General features: G+C 36.9%; 3 protein-coding genes across 3 annotated transcripts; 1 reads left to right on the forward strand and 2 right to left on the reverse strand.

The window, feature by feature from the left end:
- Positions 1 to 5861: 5861 nt before the first annotated feature.
- On the reverse strand, positions 5862 to 7082 carry LOC132545483 (zinc finger MYM-type protein 1-like). The gene has a single exon (XM_060209166.1). It carries the CDS (start codon positions 7080 to 7082, stop codon positions 5862 to 5864), a length of 1221 nt encoding a protein of 406 aa, XP_060065149.1.
- A 192-nt stretch (positions 7083 to 7274) lies between these two features.
- Positions 7275 to 9522, reverse strand: LOC132545484 (uncharacterized). Its single transcript, XM_060209167.1, has 2 exons — positions 9284 to 9522; positions 7275 to 7908 (listed from the first exon to the last, which is right to left on the reverse strand). Exons 1-2 carry the CDS (start codon positions 9520 to 9522, stop codon positions 7275 to 7277), a joined length of 873 nt encoding a protein of 290 aa, XP_060065150.1.
- Positions 9523 to 9914: 392 nt separating this feature from the next.
- LOC132545529 (uncharacterized) lies at positions 9915 to 17306 on the forward strand. The gene is made up of 4 exons (XM_060209213.1): positions 9915 to 9974; positions 11121 to 11191; positions 11598 to 11687; positions 12059 to 17306. The coding sequence occupies exons 2-4, from the start codon at positions 11164 to 11166 to the stop codon at positions 14554 to 14556; spliced, it is 2616 nt and encodes an 871-aa protein (XP_060065196.1). The 5' UTR covers positions 9915 to 9974; positions 11121 to 11163; the 3' UTR covers positions 14557 to 17306.
- The last annotated feature ends 1956 nt before the right edge of the window (positions 17307 to 19262 follow it).

The following is a 19262-nucleotide window of genomic DNA, read 5'->3' on the forward strand; positions in this document are numbered from 1 at the left end:
AGAAGATCTGTTTAATAAAACACAATTACCACGGGTGGTCGTCTCTACTGACCGTAAAGTTCATTTCAAATCTGAACTCACAGACACGTGGTATGCACTCTTTACGTCATATGTAGGTATCCTGTGTAAAGTCTGGCGTGCATACCTACACCCTTATATATATCATGTATGTATCTCGCGCTTCACTTCAGCAGGATTGAATATCGGGTATACACCTCACACCACAATTTGAAGCCACAAACCGTATGATTAAAAGGAAGTATCGATTTTTTAAATATCAATACGTTTACAGTTTACATAATGGATTAATTTTGTCACGTACACGTCATGCTTTCGTGTTTGTCAGATTATCGGAAAGATAATAACGATTTACATCTTCGTCAAACCGGCAGACGGATCCGAATTAACATGCCCGTTCTCACATGGAAGTGTGATACCTCTGTTACCTTTTGTTTTTATGGTATATGGATAATAACATATGAACACCGAGATAAGTAAGAATTAAAATATCTCGCCCATAAATCAGCTATCAATACATATCTGTTGTTAGTACCAGGCAGTGTTTCTTTAACCTACGTCACAACACGGTTCATACCTCCATCAGATTATGTGTAGTTTCCCAACAATAATCCCAAAAAATGTTCAGAATAAACGTTTGTTCTAAAATTCACTACAGACGTTAAATATATAAATTCTATTTACATATTACGGTCCGTGCATTCGTCAGCCAGAACAGACAGACAACAATTACAAAAAAACTATGTTGGTTTTTTTATTTTATTTTATTTTGTTTTTCGTTTTTTTTTTTTTTTTTTTTTGAGCGGGTATCTTTTTCAACTATAACGCGACCATTGAGATATCTCTACAGGCGTACAATTATACAAAACATCAGTCCATGTTCAAATAGTAACAATATCATCATTTAATATATCATCTAGTGTAACGATTAATCTATCTACTCTCCTTTCTGTACAAAATTGAACATTCTATTAGCATTCTATTTACACAGGTTACAAAATAAGTGCTACAGATTATTCCAGTCCTGCAACATCAGACTTCAAAAGAGCGATCACCGATTGTTGTCCTTTTTAGAATGAACGTTTATTGTCTTCATCTGTAACACTATGGGCTTGATGATAATATCCTTTCTGCGGTACCCAGTTTACTGAATGCTCATGTAATGTTTAAGCAATTTAGAATAGCGAAAATAATTCTACCTCTTCGCTAAGTTTTCAATTCCCTTTACAATAAAATGCAAACAAATGAGTAGGCGTTGGATAAAGTAGACATCAGATCGAGTAGACATCAGATCGAGTAGACATCAGATCGAGTAGACACATTAGATCCAGTAGACATCAGATCGAGTAGACATCAGATCCAGTAGACATCAGATCGAGTAGACATCAGATCGAGTAGACATCAGATCAAATAGACATCAGATCGAGTAGACATCAGATCGAGTAGACAGATCGAGTAGACATTAGATCGAGTAGACATCAGATCGAGTAGACATTAGATCGAGTAGACATCAGATCGAGTAGACATTAGATCGAGTAGACATCAGATCGAGTAGACATCAGATCGAGTAGACATCGGATCAAGTAGACATCAGATCGAGTAGACATCTAATCAAATAGACATTAGATCAAATAGACATTAGATCGAGTAGACATCAGATCGAGTAGACATTAGATCGAGTAGACATCAGATCGAGTAGACATCAGATCGAGTAGACATCAGATCGAGTAGACATCAGATCCAGTAGACATCAGATCAAGTAGACATCGGATCAAGTAGACATCAGATCGAGTAGACATCAGATCGAGTAGACATTATATCGAGTAGGCATCAGATCGAGTAGACATCAGATCGAGTAGACATCAGATCGAGTAGACATCAGATCCAGTAGACATCAGATCAAGTAGACATCAGATCGAGTAGACATCAGATCGAGTAGACATCAGATCGAGTAGACATCAGATCGAGTAGACATCAGATCGAGTAGACATTGGATCGAGTAGACATCAGATCAAGTAGACATCGAATCGAGTAGACATCAGATCAAGTAGACATCGGATCGAGTAGACATCAGATCGAGTAGACATTGGATCGAGTAGACATCAGATCGAGTAGACATCGGATCGAGTAGACATCAGATCGAGTAGACATCAGATCGAGTAGACATTAGATCTAGTAGACATTTGATCGAGTAGACATCAGATCGAGTAGACATCAGATCGAGTAGACATCAGATCCAGTAGATATCAGATCGAGTAGACATCAGATCGAGTAGGCATTGGATCGAGTAGATATCAGATCGAGTAGACATTGGGTCCAGTAGACATTAGATCGAGTAGACATCGGATCGAGTAGACATTGGATCGAGTAGACATCAGATCAAATAGACATTAGATCGAGTAGACATCGGATCGAATAGACATCAGATCGAGTAGACATTGGATCGAGTAGACATTGGATCGAGTAGACATCAGATCGAGTAGACATCGAGTAGACATCAGATCGAGTAGACATCAGATCGAGTAGACATCAGATCGAGTAGACATCAGATCCAGTAGACATCAGATCGAGTAGACATTAGATCTAGTAGACATTTGATCGAGTAGACATCAGATCGAGTAGACATCAGATCGAGTAGACATAGACATCAGATCGAGTAGACATCAGATCGAGTAGGCATTGGATCGAGTAGATATCAGATCGAGTAGACATTGGGTCCAGTAGACATTAGATCGAGTAGACATCGGATCGAGTAGACATTGGATCGAGTAGACATCAGATCGAGTAGATCGAGTAGACATTAGATCGAGTAGACATTGGATCGAGTAGACATCGGATCGAGTAGACATCAGATCGAGTAGACATTGGATCGAGTAGACATTGGATCGAGTAGACATTGGATCGAGTAGACATCGGATCAAGTAGACATCAGATCGAGTAGACATTGGATCGAGTAGACATTAGATCGAGTAGACATCAGATCGAGTAGACATCAGATCGAGTAGACATTAGATCGAGCAGACATTTGATCGAGTAGACATCAGATCGAGTAGACATCAGACCGAGTAGACATCGGATCGAGTAGACATTGGATCGAGTAGACATCAGATCGAGTTGATCGAGTAGACATTAGATCGAGTAGACATTAGATCGAGTAGACATCAGATCGAGTAGACATTAGATCGAGTAGACATTTGATCGAGTAGACATCAGATCGAGTAGACATTGGGTCAAGAAGACTTTAGATCGAGTAGACATCGGATCGAGTAGACATTGGATCGAGTAGACATCAGATCGAGTTGATCGAGTAGACATTAGATCGAGTAGACATTGGATCGAGTAGACATCGGAACGAGTAGACATTGGATCAAGTAGACATCAGATCGAGTAGACATTGGATCGAGTATACATCAGATCGAGTAGGCATCAGACCGAGTAGACATCGGATCGAGTAGACATTGGATCGAGTAGACATCAGATCGAGTTGATCGAGTAGACATTAGATCGAGTAGACATTGGATCGAGTAGACATCGGATCGAGTAGACATTAGATCGAGCAGACATTTGATCGAGTAGACATCAGATCGAGTAGACATTGGGTCAAGAAGACATTAGATCGAGTAGACATCGGATCGAGTAGACATTGGATCGAGTAGACATCGGATCGAGTAGACATCGGATCGAGTAGACATTGGATCAAGTAGACATCAGATCGAGTAGACATTGGATCGAGTAGACATCAGATCGAGTAGACATCAGACCGAGTAGACATCGGATCGAGTAGACATTGGATCGAGTAGACATCAGATCGAGTAGACATTGGATCGAGTAGACATCGGATCGAGTAGACATCAGATCGAGTAGACATCGGACTGAGTAGACATTGGATCGAGTAGACATCAGATCGAGTAGACATTGGATCCAATAGCTATCGGTTCAAGAAAGAATTGTCGGCAAATGCGTTGACCGTGGTCAGTGGATTCATGTTTTGAAATTGGGTCGGTGATTACTGCAAAAACTTCCAGGATGCCACCGTTTTTGACATTGTATTACACAAACCTATTGATTTGACAGGGTTTTTTTCTAAATGTAACTTGCACTCTCTCTTTAAAATTAGGGGCCTGTGAAATACGCTAAAGTTTGGTACAGTTTTCTAGAAGACCACTGACCCAAACACTACTAAATACCTTCATATATCTCTCTGTGGTAGGAGTAACGTACGTCAAGGTCTAAGGGGTGACATACACATGTTCTGTTGCTAAAAGCTGTTGTGGTGTCTTCGGACCTTGTTGTAGTCTCGCGGGAAGTTAATCTGTACATACCTTTACAGTTCACTTGTATAACACTTTTGTTAACGTTCTCTCTCTGTAATTGTCTATATCTTGTCTATCCCTTTACCATCCTTTTATTAGAGATATACCTGTTTCATGCTTAAATGACTGGCGGATAAGTAGCAATAATGAAATAAGAACGGTATTTCTAAGTGAATACAGTCACTTTATTATTAGATATTTATCAACTTATGGCACTGACACTAAATATGTCCGTTATGAAGAAATTGTTCGTTAATATTTCAAAACAACTGTCAACAAAAATTATGGGAACTTTGAATTCCAAAATGAGAAAAAAAAAAGATGAAAAGTCTGATAACGTAAGAAATGATAAATATATGCATTGATTCAGGTGAACTACGCTTCCGTGTGTGATCTAACTTTATTACAAAAGTATGGCTGTATATTAAATGCTTCAGTCAGATAAAAGAACACGTATATTATAATTCATTCCCGTGTGCTCGCGTCCCAAGAAGAAGAAGAAAGCGACGAGTCGGGAGTGTTTAAATATAATATGGTATGCTATATCCTGTTAATTTTTACACATCACCAAAAACAACCCCGAAACATAGTGTCTCTGACCCCTTATTTAACTTCAGAAAAAGAAAGTTTATAGAACGAAGGACGCAATGCATTTCATCTTTTTTTCTAGGCAAACTGACATACAGTGTACTTGATGCTGAACTATGAAAAATAACAAGACCTCACAAGTTACATCCCTCACCGCCTACCTACAATTAGTCTGGATATCAAATATGTGGATTGGGACATTATTTCTTATTTTGAGCCATCAAATGTCACTTGTACATGTAACTGCATTAAAACATGTGTTTCAAGTATTGTTTATGTCATATATGAGTTTTTGTTTTTTTATTTATTCATTTTTATTTTTTGTTTATTTATTTATTTACTAATGAACTCACCGGAATTTGTGAAATATCGCCCGTTGTATTGCTTTGTTTTTATTTGCGCAACGGGCAATTCGAGAGAAAATTCGTTTCTTGCAGCATTATGAAGTGTACGAGTTACCTCCCTTCGTATATTTACTATATTTTTGGGGTGTTTTTTTAAAGAGAGAGAATTGCTTTGACACACACAATATTAGATGTGATTTCATTTGATGCCTATACTAAGCAAACTATTGGATGGTTTCGGTGTCTGTAGTAGCCTACAGTAAAATGTAGTCAGTGGCGTAGCGAGGCCTTCATTCAATTGCATGCTTGGGGGTGCAGGGGCGGCAGCTGAAGGTATTTTGATTACAGCATTGTAATCATTCGAAATTATTAAAAAGACCAGCATATATAAAGATTATAAAGATTTTAATCTCACTTTTCACATTTGTCAAAAACAACTTTACGATACAAAAGATGAGATAAAGAAATATACAACACAATACCAATCTAAAACGTAGATTTAAGGGAAGATTGTACCATGAAACATCAAAAAGTTACGAAAAATTTTAAAGTGGTTATCTACCACAAAAAGACATCATTCTGATCCTCCGGTATTGGTTTAAACGAATTGCAACTTTCGAGACTTTGCTGCCGCGAAGTCATCAATGACAGTATCTATGTCAACCTGAGTGTCCCGATGGGTATGGAGGACAGCAAGAGCAGACAGCCGTTCTGTCGTCATTGTTGTCCGGAGGTAGGTCTTAATTCGTCTCATCGAGCTGAAAGATCGTTCGGCTGATGCAGTCGATGTCGGCATTGAGAGAAGTACACTAAAGATATTTCTAATGTTTGGGTATAGATCTCGACTTGTCCGATCCAGGATTTCGCAGAGACCTCTTGGTCGGTCCTTTAGTGGAATGGCTACCCATCTGGTTCTCCATCGCCGAACTTCCGTCAGGTAAGACGCCTTGTCGGACAGGTCTACTTCAAAGGCATCAAACACTGCGTTGACAATATCGTCAGTGAGTTGCTGAAGATTACGTGGGAAGAGCGTCTCTGCTTTGAATCTACCCTCGCTATCCAATAGCCGTGTCTCCAGCTCTGTGATCAAATGGTCAAGAAAAACCAAGAACAGACTAACTTTCCAATATTGCCTTGGGTCGGGTATCTGGTAGTTTGCACGTTGCTGCTGTCGTCCAGTTTGTCTCGGGACGCAAGGTTGAATACCGTATTCTGCGGCTACGCCGACAGCCTGGTCAAACAGCTCATTCCAAACATCATCATCCGCTCGTTCATTTCTGAGCATACTTATTACAGTCCTGCATTCAGTGGCGGCTTCCATAAGGTCGCAGTCTACTGACTGTAGATGGTTGGAAAGCGCAACAGTGCCGCTGAGGATGTGTTCAGTAACGACCAGCCCAATGATAAACTCGAACCTCAAAATTGCTGCCAATCTTCCACCCGCTTTGTCATCTCCGTCGTTCTTCAACGCCTCCAAACTACTAACGATGACACTGAATGAAGCCTTGAACGTGTGTAAGGCATCAGCACGACTAGACCATCTCGTTTCGCACAGTGTTCTCAGTTTGGTCCTAGACTCCATTTGATCTTTGGCGTTTTGGTCACCGAGGAGCTCATTTTTGAAGTACTGCAAGCGCTTTGCTGAATAATCGAAAGCAAAAGCGATATCCTGCACCGTTCCCATGATGGTCCGTACACAGGCTTGGGAAGAGGAATGAACAAGGGCAAGATTTAACTGGTGCGACTTGCAATGCACATAGGTGGCATGCGGAGCTGTTTGTCTTATAATTGCCTGTACACCGCGAAATTTTCCAGACATGTTCGATGCCCCATCATACCCCTGAGCCCTTAATTTTGCAATGTCCAGGCCAAAGTTCCGAAGAGCTTGTATGATTTCAGGAGCCAAGTCCTCCCCCTTAATGCTCTTAACATGTATGAAACACAAAAAGTCTTCTTTAACACATATTTCACCGTTTTCTGTCGTATCAAGGTAACGCACACAGACAGACAATTACTCTTTGGTAGATTTGTCTGTACATTCGTCTGCAAGAACGGCGATGTACGGTGACTCCTTAATTCGAAGTGTAATTGCTTTGGTGACATGAGACGCCAGTATTTCAATTAATTCGTTCTGGATATCTGGAGATGTGTACTTTAACTGCGCGTTAGGGTTGGAGATGTGATCTTGGACCACAAGATCATCTGCACACAGAACATTCGAAATTGCCCAAAAATTGCTCTTTTCTTCAGTGTGCCCCCTGATTGCAATGTTTTGCCGACCACACAGCAGCAACACCTCGATTATCTTTTTCAATATGTGTCTGTTTTTGTTGACATCTGCTTTGTGAGAAGAGTCGAGTTTTGATACAATTGAGTCATCCTTTCCAGTCATAATATCAATAAAATGATCCGCCGAAATCTGACAGCCATGGTGAGGTGAGTTCTCTGCTTCATGACGCTTGACGTAAGTGGAAAGGTTGATCCAGTCATCTACTGGAGATCTGAATGGCCTCTCCTTTCCAGACTTATCTCCAAATATGAAGCAGTGCACGCAATAAACTGAATCCTTGGAGACGGAATAGCGCATCCATGGATGTTCTTTCAACCAGGTGTAGTTGAATATTCTCTCGCGGCCATGTACTTTTCTGAAATAGAAAGACACTGGTATGTAAGTACATGTAAACACAAAAGTACCGAGCATAAGTCAAAAGGGACATTCCGAATACGACATCATCAATATGAAATCACATTCACTGAGAATTAGCTTATATTCTCATTAATACCTAGTATGTGATAAATAGAATCTTACACTAGTGACTATGTAGCATGCAATATGAAACTTATCAAACTAGTTGATTAACTCGATATGCTCACAAATCTTTATGCAAGTGGCATGTAGAATTATTGAGCGATTTTCATGTACAAATACATGATGTAACAACGTAAAATCATCTATTTGAAAAACGCTTTTAAAATTGCATATATAGTACGGAAGTAGCATGTATTATATCATGAACCATATATGTTTCATCAGACGGGTTCTATATACGTTAACTCACTTTTCTGCTGAATTTTAGTTTCAACTCGTACGTAAAGCCCTTTTCAAAATCCTTAAAGCCCTTTTCAAAATCCTTACAGCCCTTTTCAAAATCCATATAGTTTAGATATGTTTTTTCCTGAATTTAAAATCTAAATTCACCCTTTCTATTTATCTATTGAAATCATATTTTTAAAAAGCTACACAAAAAGAGCATTGATTTTTTTATCGATAAGCGTCCATAAGTATGAGGAAACTGTATTGTTACAATACATGTAGTTTAGACACATATTTTGTTGTACTTTATGATCCTTAATGAATGCAAAAGCTCATAAAATCATCGTTACCTTTTATTATGCATAGGGTAGTGGAAAAAGAGCTAACAATACCCTTGAATAACAGAAACAATATGTCTTAGGGTAATGGTAACGAAACTGTCAATGAACTGGGATTGCCGGTGACCAGACGGCTTAATCGCTTAAACTGACGGTCTAGTGTTCAGAAGATCCTGAGTTCAATGCTGCATATTTTTGTTCTCTTAATTCCAAGAAGTATTCTTATATGACCCAAATTGTTAATAAGACGAAAAAGAAACAAGTTGGCATATTTAACAAATGGCGAATGCTGTTAAATTGATTATTTGAAACAAAATGTAGAAAACAGCCGTATATTACATTTCAACCACAAACATACCGATATGAGGCACAGAACACTAATACAAACACGCATAAGATTATGTGTTTTTAGTGTAACGTGTGTATGCGCATTTTGCCTCCTATCTGTAATATCTCTAATATAGATGTTATAGTATAGACACTTGTAACACAATTCTATTAGTTGACGATTTATTTCTTTGTGATGATATTAGATATATCTAGGCCATTATTTACAGTAATTGTGAAATACTATAGGAATGGGGAAAGACCGGGCTCGAACCCGGAACCTTCTGAACTCTAAAACTCTCATTTGCGAATAACCAATACCTTTGTGGAAAGGGAAAACCGAGCCACTGATCCCAGGACTCTAACAAAACTTTCTTCTTTATTTGATCTGTTAACTGTTCGCAAGCTAGGTCAACACAACATGGTCCTTCTTTTAGTTCTTGCTGAAGTTTGACTGGGTCTGATTTGTCATCGGGAAGCGATTCGGCTATATTTGACGAAGACTCTTCAACATCAGACTTTGGAACCTTTTTGAAAAAATCTTCTATCTTTTTCGACATGATCTCGAAAATGTAAGCGCTTGTTAACTTGGTTACGGAAGTGTGTCTGGTATTATAAAAGTAAACTTGAAACCTGGAAAGTTTCCGGAATATATCGTCGCAACGGTATATAAAACAAATCGCGAGAAAAGAATCATGCACATTATGGAAATAGATTAATAAACAAGAAAAAGAAAACATGTTTTCTCGAATTTTATTCTTGCATGCTTGAGCATGCAAGCATGCACGGACGCTACGCCACTGGTAGTGAAATAACTTTCTAGCTAGATATCTACTCAATGTTAGTGTATTGAAATAGATTATCAAAGAACAGTTGTTACAAATGCATAAGCAGAACGATAACTCTGAGCGAACATACGTCATAGTCGGGATGGAGATAAGCGTTTGAGTGACACAGATGAGTTCCGGAACTGAAAGTGGAATTCCCAATAGTTAGATTGCTGTACGGAAAGGTAGGCAGCTATTACAGATTTTATTACTTGATAACAGAAACTTTATTATTTGCTTCGTGTAATGTCATGGGTTTAACAGACCTAAACCCAGACGATATGTATCTTTCACTAGCGTTAGTGTGTGGATCGGCGGAACATGCTTGTCCTAGCCCCTTCCTCATGTTCATCCCGGTCGAATGAAATCGTCTCTGAGTTGTACATGTACAGATACTTTTAGAGAGTGGACGAGGAGGAAAAGTATAAGATACAATTGAGGCTGAAATGTTAAGGTCGGTGGCCCCAGGTAGACTAGTTGCTTCACTTCTTATTCCGATTCGTGCACCATAGTTGTAACAGGAAGTAAATTAAATTGTTGGAAAATGGCTTTAATCTTTTATTTGACCAACTTCTAGCATTGGACTTTTTTAAGAAATCTGCCTTATACTTTCAGTATTGTCCTCAAGAGAAGTACCTTAGCAACAAGAAACTTAGAAATTATTGATGCTATTAACCGAATCAAGCTGACAACTACACTAACAAAAAATGTTGTTCCCAAGAAAATTTCTTCAAAATGTTAAGTAATGCAACTTTCAGCTTATAAGTACAGCTTTAAATTTTAAAAAAAAGTGCATTAACACACTAAAACTCAAGATATTACATTGGAATTTATTTTACATTGAATCCCTACTTTCAATCAAACATCAGACAGGTACATGCTTTACATTAGTAAGGTAGGCATGTAACCATAGACAACACTTGAGGGGCAATACATCAAATGTACATGATGTGGAATTTTGTTTCGGCTGTACAACATAAAATGTTTTTTTTTTTTTGTTTTTCTTTCATGTTTTAAGCATAGAACATGGTTTCAAAAGAAAAACCATTCATGGATATCACATAACTCCACCCATAATTCTTTTACCTGAAGTCTTGTTAATACACTGTTTCATTATATTTTCATGACTTGTCTTTAAACATGAAAACAGAAAAGTGTCTATACAACCAACACTTTTTTTATTACATGAACATGTTGTATTTATGATGGCATACATATGGACAGTGAACTAATGAGTATCTCATATATTTTTATGTATAGTTTCAGATTCCATCAAGTCTGATCATTTTTATTATATATTAATATGTCCTTATTTTACTCATTTTTTTCAGATGTCATGTTGAATACTTAGCTAGCCAACAAAGATTTGTAGAAATGGCTTACCAACAGTCCACCCAACCAGGTAATCCACTACGTATGTTACATAGGATGTATGCATCATGTTTTCTGGGATGTCTATGAATTATAACAAAACCTTTAGGATTGTGGCTGTGATTTTTCACACAACATTTTGTCTCTGTAATGATATAGTAACTAAACGGCAGTGGTTGTTCTGACTACATTGTATATTGAGCAAGTAGGTTTTGTGTGTATGTGTGTGTACTGTGTAGTTAACAGTGTACTAGATACACTTAATGTTTACATGTTTTACCTGCTTTCAACTTTGTTGATTCTCATGTATCATTTTTACAAAATTATAGAATCCCATTCCATACTTTCACTGTAAATATGAATATTTTCACTGTCTGGAACCAAGCCCAGTGAAATCATATATCCGCTTTTAAACCTTTGTATTGTGTACTTCTCAGGTAATCAGAGCCAATCTGAGTTTGTGGAAATTCACAAACCGCCTCCTGAATACAACCTAGAAGTGTTCCTCAACGAAGATGAACAGGAATGTAAGTCGATACGAGTAAAGAACTCAAACTTATACTTTCACTTGTATAAACATTTTTAATTTAACAAGTGAGTACATTGTTTTCACTGATTTGATTGTTAAATACTTATATCATTTCAATAGGATTTTTGAGTATTAAACACTGGTTAATGATCAAAATAACCAAGTATCCAGTTAACTGGTTCAGCATAGTAAATTTTCGTTTGAAATAATATTATTTGAGAGGATGCCAAATAGTAATAATCAAAGGTTATTATCTAGAATAATACATTATTCAGTGCTTTAATGATGAGTGGATATCATCAAAATTCATTATTGTGAAGTAGAGTTGAACAAAGATGAATAACTTACATTGTTATTTTTGTGTTTCAGTGTGGCATAACTTTTTTTCGCCATATACTGTTGTTGGAGACATGATAGTCAAGACATCCTCATTTGAACATGCCATCCAGCTGTTATGGATGAACGGCTTTGTGACTATCACTGGCCAGCCAGGTGATGGAAAAACCACGATGGCAGAGTGGATCATCACACAGTTGGTCATTGCTCCAGAACTGTTGCCAGAAAAGGGAGACGACTCCTCCAAGGAATGGTTTGTCAAAAGGAGTCTAGCTGGTCGAGGAGAGAGGACATATGAGTTTGTAAAAGTGAATTCTCCTGCTGACTGGGAGAACAAGGTAGACACAAGCAAGGATCAAGTTGTGCTCATCGATGACATATTTGGTCCAGCAAATATAAACATGTATACTGCTAGAAGATGGAAAAACACCCTTGTAGACATATCAAAAAAAGTGATGGACAACGTGCCCAAGCTACTTGTTATTATCTGTTTACATAAGAGCCACCAAGAAGCCTTGATAGGCGATTTGGATCATCTTGATCTGTTTAAAGAAGATGCGGTTGTAGATTTGACTCTTAGCAAATTCCAACCAAGCCAAGCCGAACGTGAGAGTATAATGGGGGCGAATGGAGGCTACCGAGGTCTGAGTTACAGAGAAAAGTACAATATTGACTTCAAGGCAGTTAAACAGTCCTATCCATATGTTGCGAGGATATTTGGCTCAGTGAAAAGTTTTGGTATGGAAGGGCCCAAGTTCTTCTCGAATCCTTTTTCATCCTTCAGAAATGCAATCCAGAAAATTTTTGGATTCAATAAAGTAATATACTTCACTTTGGCTGCAGGAGTCTTGTTTGATGGTAAGCTGGAACTAGACAAACACAGCTTCGAGGAATTCACAGAAAAAGAGCAACACATCATACGCCGATTAACAGAAGAAGTAGGCATAGAGGATTTGAATATGGCAAAAATGCGTTATGCAGCATCATTGTTGTATGGATTGTTCCTTCTTCCAACAAAGAGACATTGCTGGAAATTTATGCATGAGAGGTCATTCCACACTATGGCTGATGCCTTGACCAACAAGTACCCAGAGATAGTATTAGAGTTCTGCAGCAGTGATTTCCTCATCAACCGGATTAGGACCATTTCATGTTATTCTTCAAATGTCTCGTCCAGCATTTCACTTTGGCACAAAGAGTATCCTCAATTATGTCAGCGAATTACCTTTGAAATCCTGGCAGGAAATCTGCCCCAGCTGGCTGGCCACCCTTCATTTGATGATGAGAAATTTGTTAAAAAATGGTTTGAGTTTATGACAGATATGGGAAGCTTACTACCTGTAGTTCAACAAAGAGGAGAGTACAACCGCTCACTTTTCTTTTGGTCCTGTTTCTATGGACAACACAACATGGTGGTGACATACCTGAAACATGAGGACCTGGAGGACATGCGCCAAGAGGAGTGGTTTAAGGAGGAGATGCGTGCAGGTGTCTTTGCCACTTGCTGTGGTCAATATGGTATGCGTGAGGCACATGCCAAGGTATTGGAAGCACTTCATAATGCTGGGATGGAACTTACTGCAGATGATCCTCTTCCAGAGAATGATCTGAATGATTTGTATGGATCAGATGTGACTTTCCTCTTGAAGATCAAGGCCCCACTCTTGCATATTGCAGCATTAAGAAGTGAGGAAGCTGTCATAGATTTCTTGGTAGATGTGGGCAAGCTGGATGTCAATGAAAAGTCAGCAGATGGTTACACTCCTTGCCACAGAGCTGTATGTAACAAGAAAGAGGGCGCTCTCAAATCACTTCTTAAACATGAGGCTGACAGCAATGTCGCAGCACCAAATGGGCGTCGACCTGTTCACCTTGCACTGATGTGTGGTAATGGCAATGTCATTTATGCTTTGAAAATGAATAATGAAAAAGTGAAAGATGGAAAGATGCCAGATGGGACTTCAATGTTGACATCAGCAATCTTTACACAGGACGACTATCTTATTCGAAACGTTGCAGACATCTACAGCAAGGAGAAACCTTACAGACCCTCAGGTGACCTCATAGCTCCGTTGCAGGCAGCAGCAGCCATGGGAGACGAGGAGAACATAAAACGCCTGTTAGACAGGAACTTTGATATTGACTGTCGTGATGACATGGGATGGACTGCACTTCATTATGCTGTTTACTTTCACAACGAGAAAATGATCCGTTTCCTACTTGAAAAGAATGCAAACATTGACTGCCAAAATCGAGACAATAAAACTCCTCTTCACATAGCAGCCGAGCAAGGTTACTATGTAATTTGTGAATTGCTGCTGGATAATGGTGCCAATGCCGACAAGCATACCATTAAAAATGAATTTTCTTTCTCTTCTGCTGCTAAATATGGACATGTAGCCTTGGCCAGATATCTAGTTAGGCAAGGATTGATTCTTAGTACTCCTAACGGAGGGAAGGCAGGTGACCTCGAGGACCCACGAATGTATGAAGAATTTGAGAGATTAAGTAGAGAATGGCGATTCAAATAAATAAATCAGAATTTTACATGCTTTCAAATGGTTACTAGCAAATTACTTAGTTTCAAAATAGGCAAAAAAATACCATGAAAATTATGTAAATTTAGTGGAGTTACAACATTGTTGTGTTCATAACTTTACTAATACTTTGTTACCTAAAATTTCGAAAAATTCTTTGAATTTTCTAGCTTGTTGCCACCTCTCACACCCTAATATTGGCTTTTAGATATCTTATAGCCAGTTAAATTCGGTCCTATCTTTTTGTGTGTAACACAACTGCTCTAACAAAACCTGGATATATTCCTTACTGTAAGAAACATAATGCAGGTAAGTGACTTTCATATCTAAAGAACAATGTATCAATTCAAGTAGGAATTGAGGCAATGGTTAACATTTCTGATTTGGCCACAGGAAGTTAAGACATTGCATTGTATGTCAAAAACAGAGATTACACAATGGTTGTTTGTTGTATTTATTTCACTCCAGCTGTTATTTCTCAAAAAAGTAAAAAAAAATAATACCATAATCACAAGCTTCAGCAAGTGTCTTTGATTTTTAGGACAAAAACTAATGTCAGGGAAAGAAATACTGTATTTAACAACCACAAGGCTGTGTGACCTGTTTCTACCACAATAAAAAAGCTATTTTGAAGTTAATCGACCTGTCCTGTACCAACATGTTTTGTTTACATCATCACTTGGAGTGTTGTTGCTTGACCTTCAGTTAAAAGCAACTATCTAATATTCAAAACTGACAATTTCAGAAATAAGAGATATTACAACTCATTACAGATTATAAATAGAATTAGACTGATTTGTTATCTACGATGCCAAAATAGAAATATGTCCAAATAAAAATCAAATTATTACGAAAACAACAATGAACTACTTATTGTTGTTCCTAATTTCTGTGAGATCACAAAACGCCCTTTTTGTCATAGGTCATCCTGTCAGCCAATCAAAACATGTTGAAGTATTCCACCACATTTGGTATAATATTCATGTTTATACAACAGCTGGAATGATTTAAATGATGCCTTGCCAGTTGAATAACAACCACCTGTTGTGATAGAAACCAGTCATATCAATGCAAAAGTGTATCTTGGTCATGAAAAACTTTTTAGCATTATACTGGCCTTGTAATAGTACAACAAAAGATGAAAACTTCATTCATATTAATTACTAATATTAACTATCATTAATTAACTTTTCAGACACAATTGAACTGTGTTAGGATGTTAAATGTGATGGAGGTATCCATGAGATATGACGATCACTTTGACAACTGTATTGAATTTGTTATTATGTTGTACAGGCATTACAGAAGATTGAAACACAATTTTTATACATGATCCCATCCATACAAACTGTTGAGCAGTGTACGGAATGTCAATACATCTCTTGGCTGGGCAAAATGTTACAGGCAGTCCCTTCAGAATTTTCTACTTACCTTTACACAAAATGGGTAATAATTGAATATTGGACTGGAACTGCTTCGTGTTGTGCCTACTCCTGACGTCTGTACCATTATACAAGTACAGTAAAACTCCACAGGAACTCCAATGTCAAATGTCAGTACCTTAGTCAGAGACCTAAAGGCATTTCTAAATGTTTTTTTTTTTAATTGATGATTTTGATGGATGGGAGGTAATTCATAATTGACTGTTAATTCATGGATCCTGGCCTATCTGAATTAAACTAATATTTAAGTTTTACATCTGTTGTGTTTTTTACTAACTATGTGTGCAGAATTATTTGAAAACATGTGTCTTGGATGTGGGGCCATATCATCCAGCTGGATAACAATAATTGAGAAAGCAGATTGGGTAGTACATCAAACTCAAATGTTAACATGCATAAAGTTTACTTATGAAAATATACTTAATGAAATATAAATGTTATTCATGAAGAAAGAGGACAACTGTATAGGTGTTTAATTCCGCGGCTGTCCAAGTTTGGGCTAGTTTGAAAGAATACAATTTTGCTTATTTACAATGGTGTCCATGGATACAAACATATTACTAATTTCCATAAATTTTGATTAATGTTAAATGTTTGTTTGGTATTTTGTTTCATGCTCTCTTTGTTGAAAGCAAGATAAACTCCCTGTGAGTACAACCAACTATATATCATCCATTATAAAGGGTCTTTGGTGTCTATCAGCCGATGGTACACCTAAGTTTACACTACCATCCTCAATTATAGTTTATAACGTGGGTTTTTGTTCTATGTATGTGATGTAATTTATGTAACATTTTGTGTCTTGATAAAGGGGCAGATTGCCTCAAATTGACACTCCATTTGTTCATACCGTCATTTTAACTTCATTGATCATTTATTATAGATGTATATATAAAGCTAAATTCTCTGTAATAAACTTCAACAGGTTTTCTGTTACTTTTTGGAAATGAGTTAGGACCATGAAACTTAAACATTTCTTTCTATTTCAAATTTACCTTTGTTGTGTTGCAACTTATACATCAACTAATTCTGTAACATGATATTTAGATGTGAAGTTTGTTTATACTGATTGTCTGAACTATTCTATTAAGTTTTTCATTAATATCTCAGCCTAGTTGAGTTCATATATGAAAACAAAGTGCACAGCTTTTGAATTTCTTGGATGATCTGAAATAAGTAGTTTTTTTAATTGTTTTGAAGAGGAATAAAAATGCTTTACAATGAAATATGTACTACAGTCATTTTGTGTTTCAATGAAATTGTATTCACTATTTTTTATGAGTAATAAAATGTCAAAACTTATTTGATATTACTCTGCTTATTGAGGCCTCAAACAAAATTAGGTGGCCTTCAACTCTGTCATACCATCAGGAAATGCATTAGGAGGACTCTATCCTATTTTGATATTAATGATGCTGGTCATGTCTATAGCCTATTATTGGAATATCATGCTCTATCATAAACATCCTGTGAAGCATATCTTGTGGCCAGAATTACATCTCCATCATTCCCAGAGATGGAAGGCATGTGTAATGTACCAATAGGATCAAACAATATGGCAACTCCAGGTAATTACAAAAATATCAACTTTATTTCACTCTTTTCAATTTGATATTTGACACACATTACACAGATCACAGACTCCTATACAATACATTTCAGTATGCCATGTTGCATGATCTTGTATGTCTCTAGTAAAAATGTTAGAAGAGCAGTTGTTGGTTAATTACTGATAAATCTGACCCATAGTTGTCCTGTTAACCTGGACTAGAACCCAAAATATGGCTAAATTGTACGAATTCAAAACACTGCTTAATGCATCTTGATTCCTGAAAATGCGTTTCCACTAAACATAGGGAAATTCAGATTTGCGTATGGCCATATACCTACTTATATTACAAAACTTTTGAGTGGAAATCGAACGTGCAAGTTTATCATTAAACTTTTAAAGTTGTTTCTTGGCCAGTAACTTTTAACACAATACTTCCGTCAGAAAATTAATTGTATTAATACAATTTGTTTTCATAATGCCTTTTCAAATTTATTGCTAAAAATGGGTCCTGCAACGTAAATTTTAAGTATTTCCAGAAACTCTATAAGTCCCATCAAAATTTAATGAATACAGGACTCGCATTTAGATTTATCATTGTTAGTTTGTTGGTATATTTCATTTGATATAATCAATATGTTAGGCATAACCATCCTGAAACACTCTAACTTTCAAACACCTATCCCTTAATTTTGGCCAATCAACACAATATTATAAAGTATCACTGTGTTATCTGTCTGTATCCACTGCCATGACAATAACTGCATTAATCCATTGTTTATTTCAGAAACATACGATTACACCTTTTTAATTTACTTTTAATCAGGTATGAAATCTGTACAATTTCAAAATGGCAACATGAATGCTTTATCGTCAGAATTATAACAAAAAAACATTTGAACAGAACCATGCTTTATATATCATACAATAGACGTGATGGATTTAAACATTTTACACACGTTTTTCAAGCCATTAAATACTTCCCAAACTTTACCATTAAAAATGTATCACATGTATTAAACACTTTCCCTGTGTATTACCATTAACGTCACTAAAGAAGGTAAATAATACCTTATTACACCATAGAGAAGAAAAACAGCACAAACATATCAGAAAAGTCCCATTACTGAATTAATCTGAAAGATCATTAGGTTTGGGGGTCAAGCTAATGAACCAGAAGTCCCCGGTGTGAATCCTAGGCATTAAAATATTATAATGAACTCTGTTACATAGAATTAGTTCAAAACTAAGCCCTCCTCGTACTTTAATAGAAAGATTTTACACTCGTGGAGGGGCCTTATATGAGGATAAGTACAGGACTTTCATAACTTTATAGTAAACGTCAGTTTGGAGATCAATTGAAGTACTAAAACCTCTCATTATTCCACATATACCATTCCTTACATAATCCCTTAAAGATTTACAAAAACATGTTGAGGGAATGTTGACACACTCATTCTCACAATACCTACTGATATTAATACTTGTAATCAACTTTTCATTTTTTTTTTTTACACATTTCATGTAAAAAGTATTTCACAATTGGAAAATTGTTGCCAAATACACATGTGACAATAACAAGTCATTAATAAACATACTTCACATTCAAGTGTCTCTTCCAAATACTAAAACAGCAGAAAAGTGAAATATTTCAATTTCAAAAATTCACAGATATTCACACTTACATTGTATAATACACCAAATATGAG

The sequence above is a fragment of the Ylistrum balloti genome, unplaced genomic scaffold, assembly GCF_031769215.1.
Source record: "Ylistrum balloti isolate Yb309-2 unplaced genomic scaffold, AGI_CSIRO_Ybal_v1 Utg369850, whole genome shotgun sequence".
Lineage (NCBI taxonomy): Eukaryota > Metazoa > Mollusca > Bivalvia > Pectinida > Pectinidae > Ylistrum > Ylistrum balloti.

Bases quoted from the DNA above. Each gene is read 5' to 3' on its own strand.
- LOC132545529 (XM_060209213.1), top strand. From the start codon at position 11,164: ATGGCTTACCAACAGTCCACCCAACCAG. The intron at 11,192-11,597 runs GTAATCCACTAC...TGTACTTCTCAG, and splicing joins CCAACAGTCCACCCAACCAG to GTAATCAGAGCCAATCTGAG. The intron at 11,688-12,058 runs GTAAGTCGATAC...TTTGTGTTTCAG, and splicing joins CAACGAAGATGAACAGGAAT to TGTGGCATAACTTTTTTTCG.
- LOC132545484 (XM_060209167.1), bottom strand. From the start codon at position 9,522: ATGTCGAAAAAGATAGAAGATTTTTTCAAAAAGGTTCCAAAGTCTGAT. The intron at 7,909-9,283 runs GTATTGGTTATT...TTTCTATTTCAG, and splicing joins GGTTTTCCCTTTCCACAAAG to AAAAGTACATGGCCGCGAGA.
- LOC132545483 (XM_060209166.1), bottom strand. From the start codon at position 7,082: ATGTCTGGAAAATTTCGCGGTGTACAGGCAATTATAAGACAAACAGCT.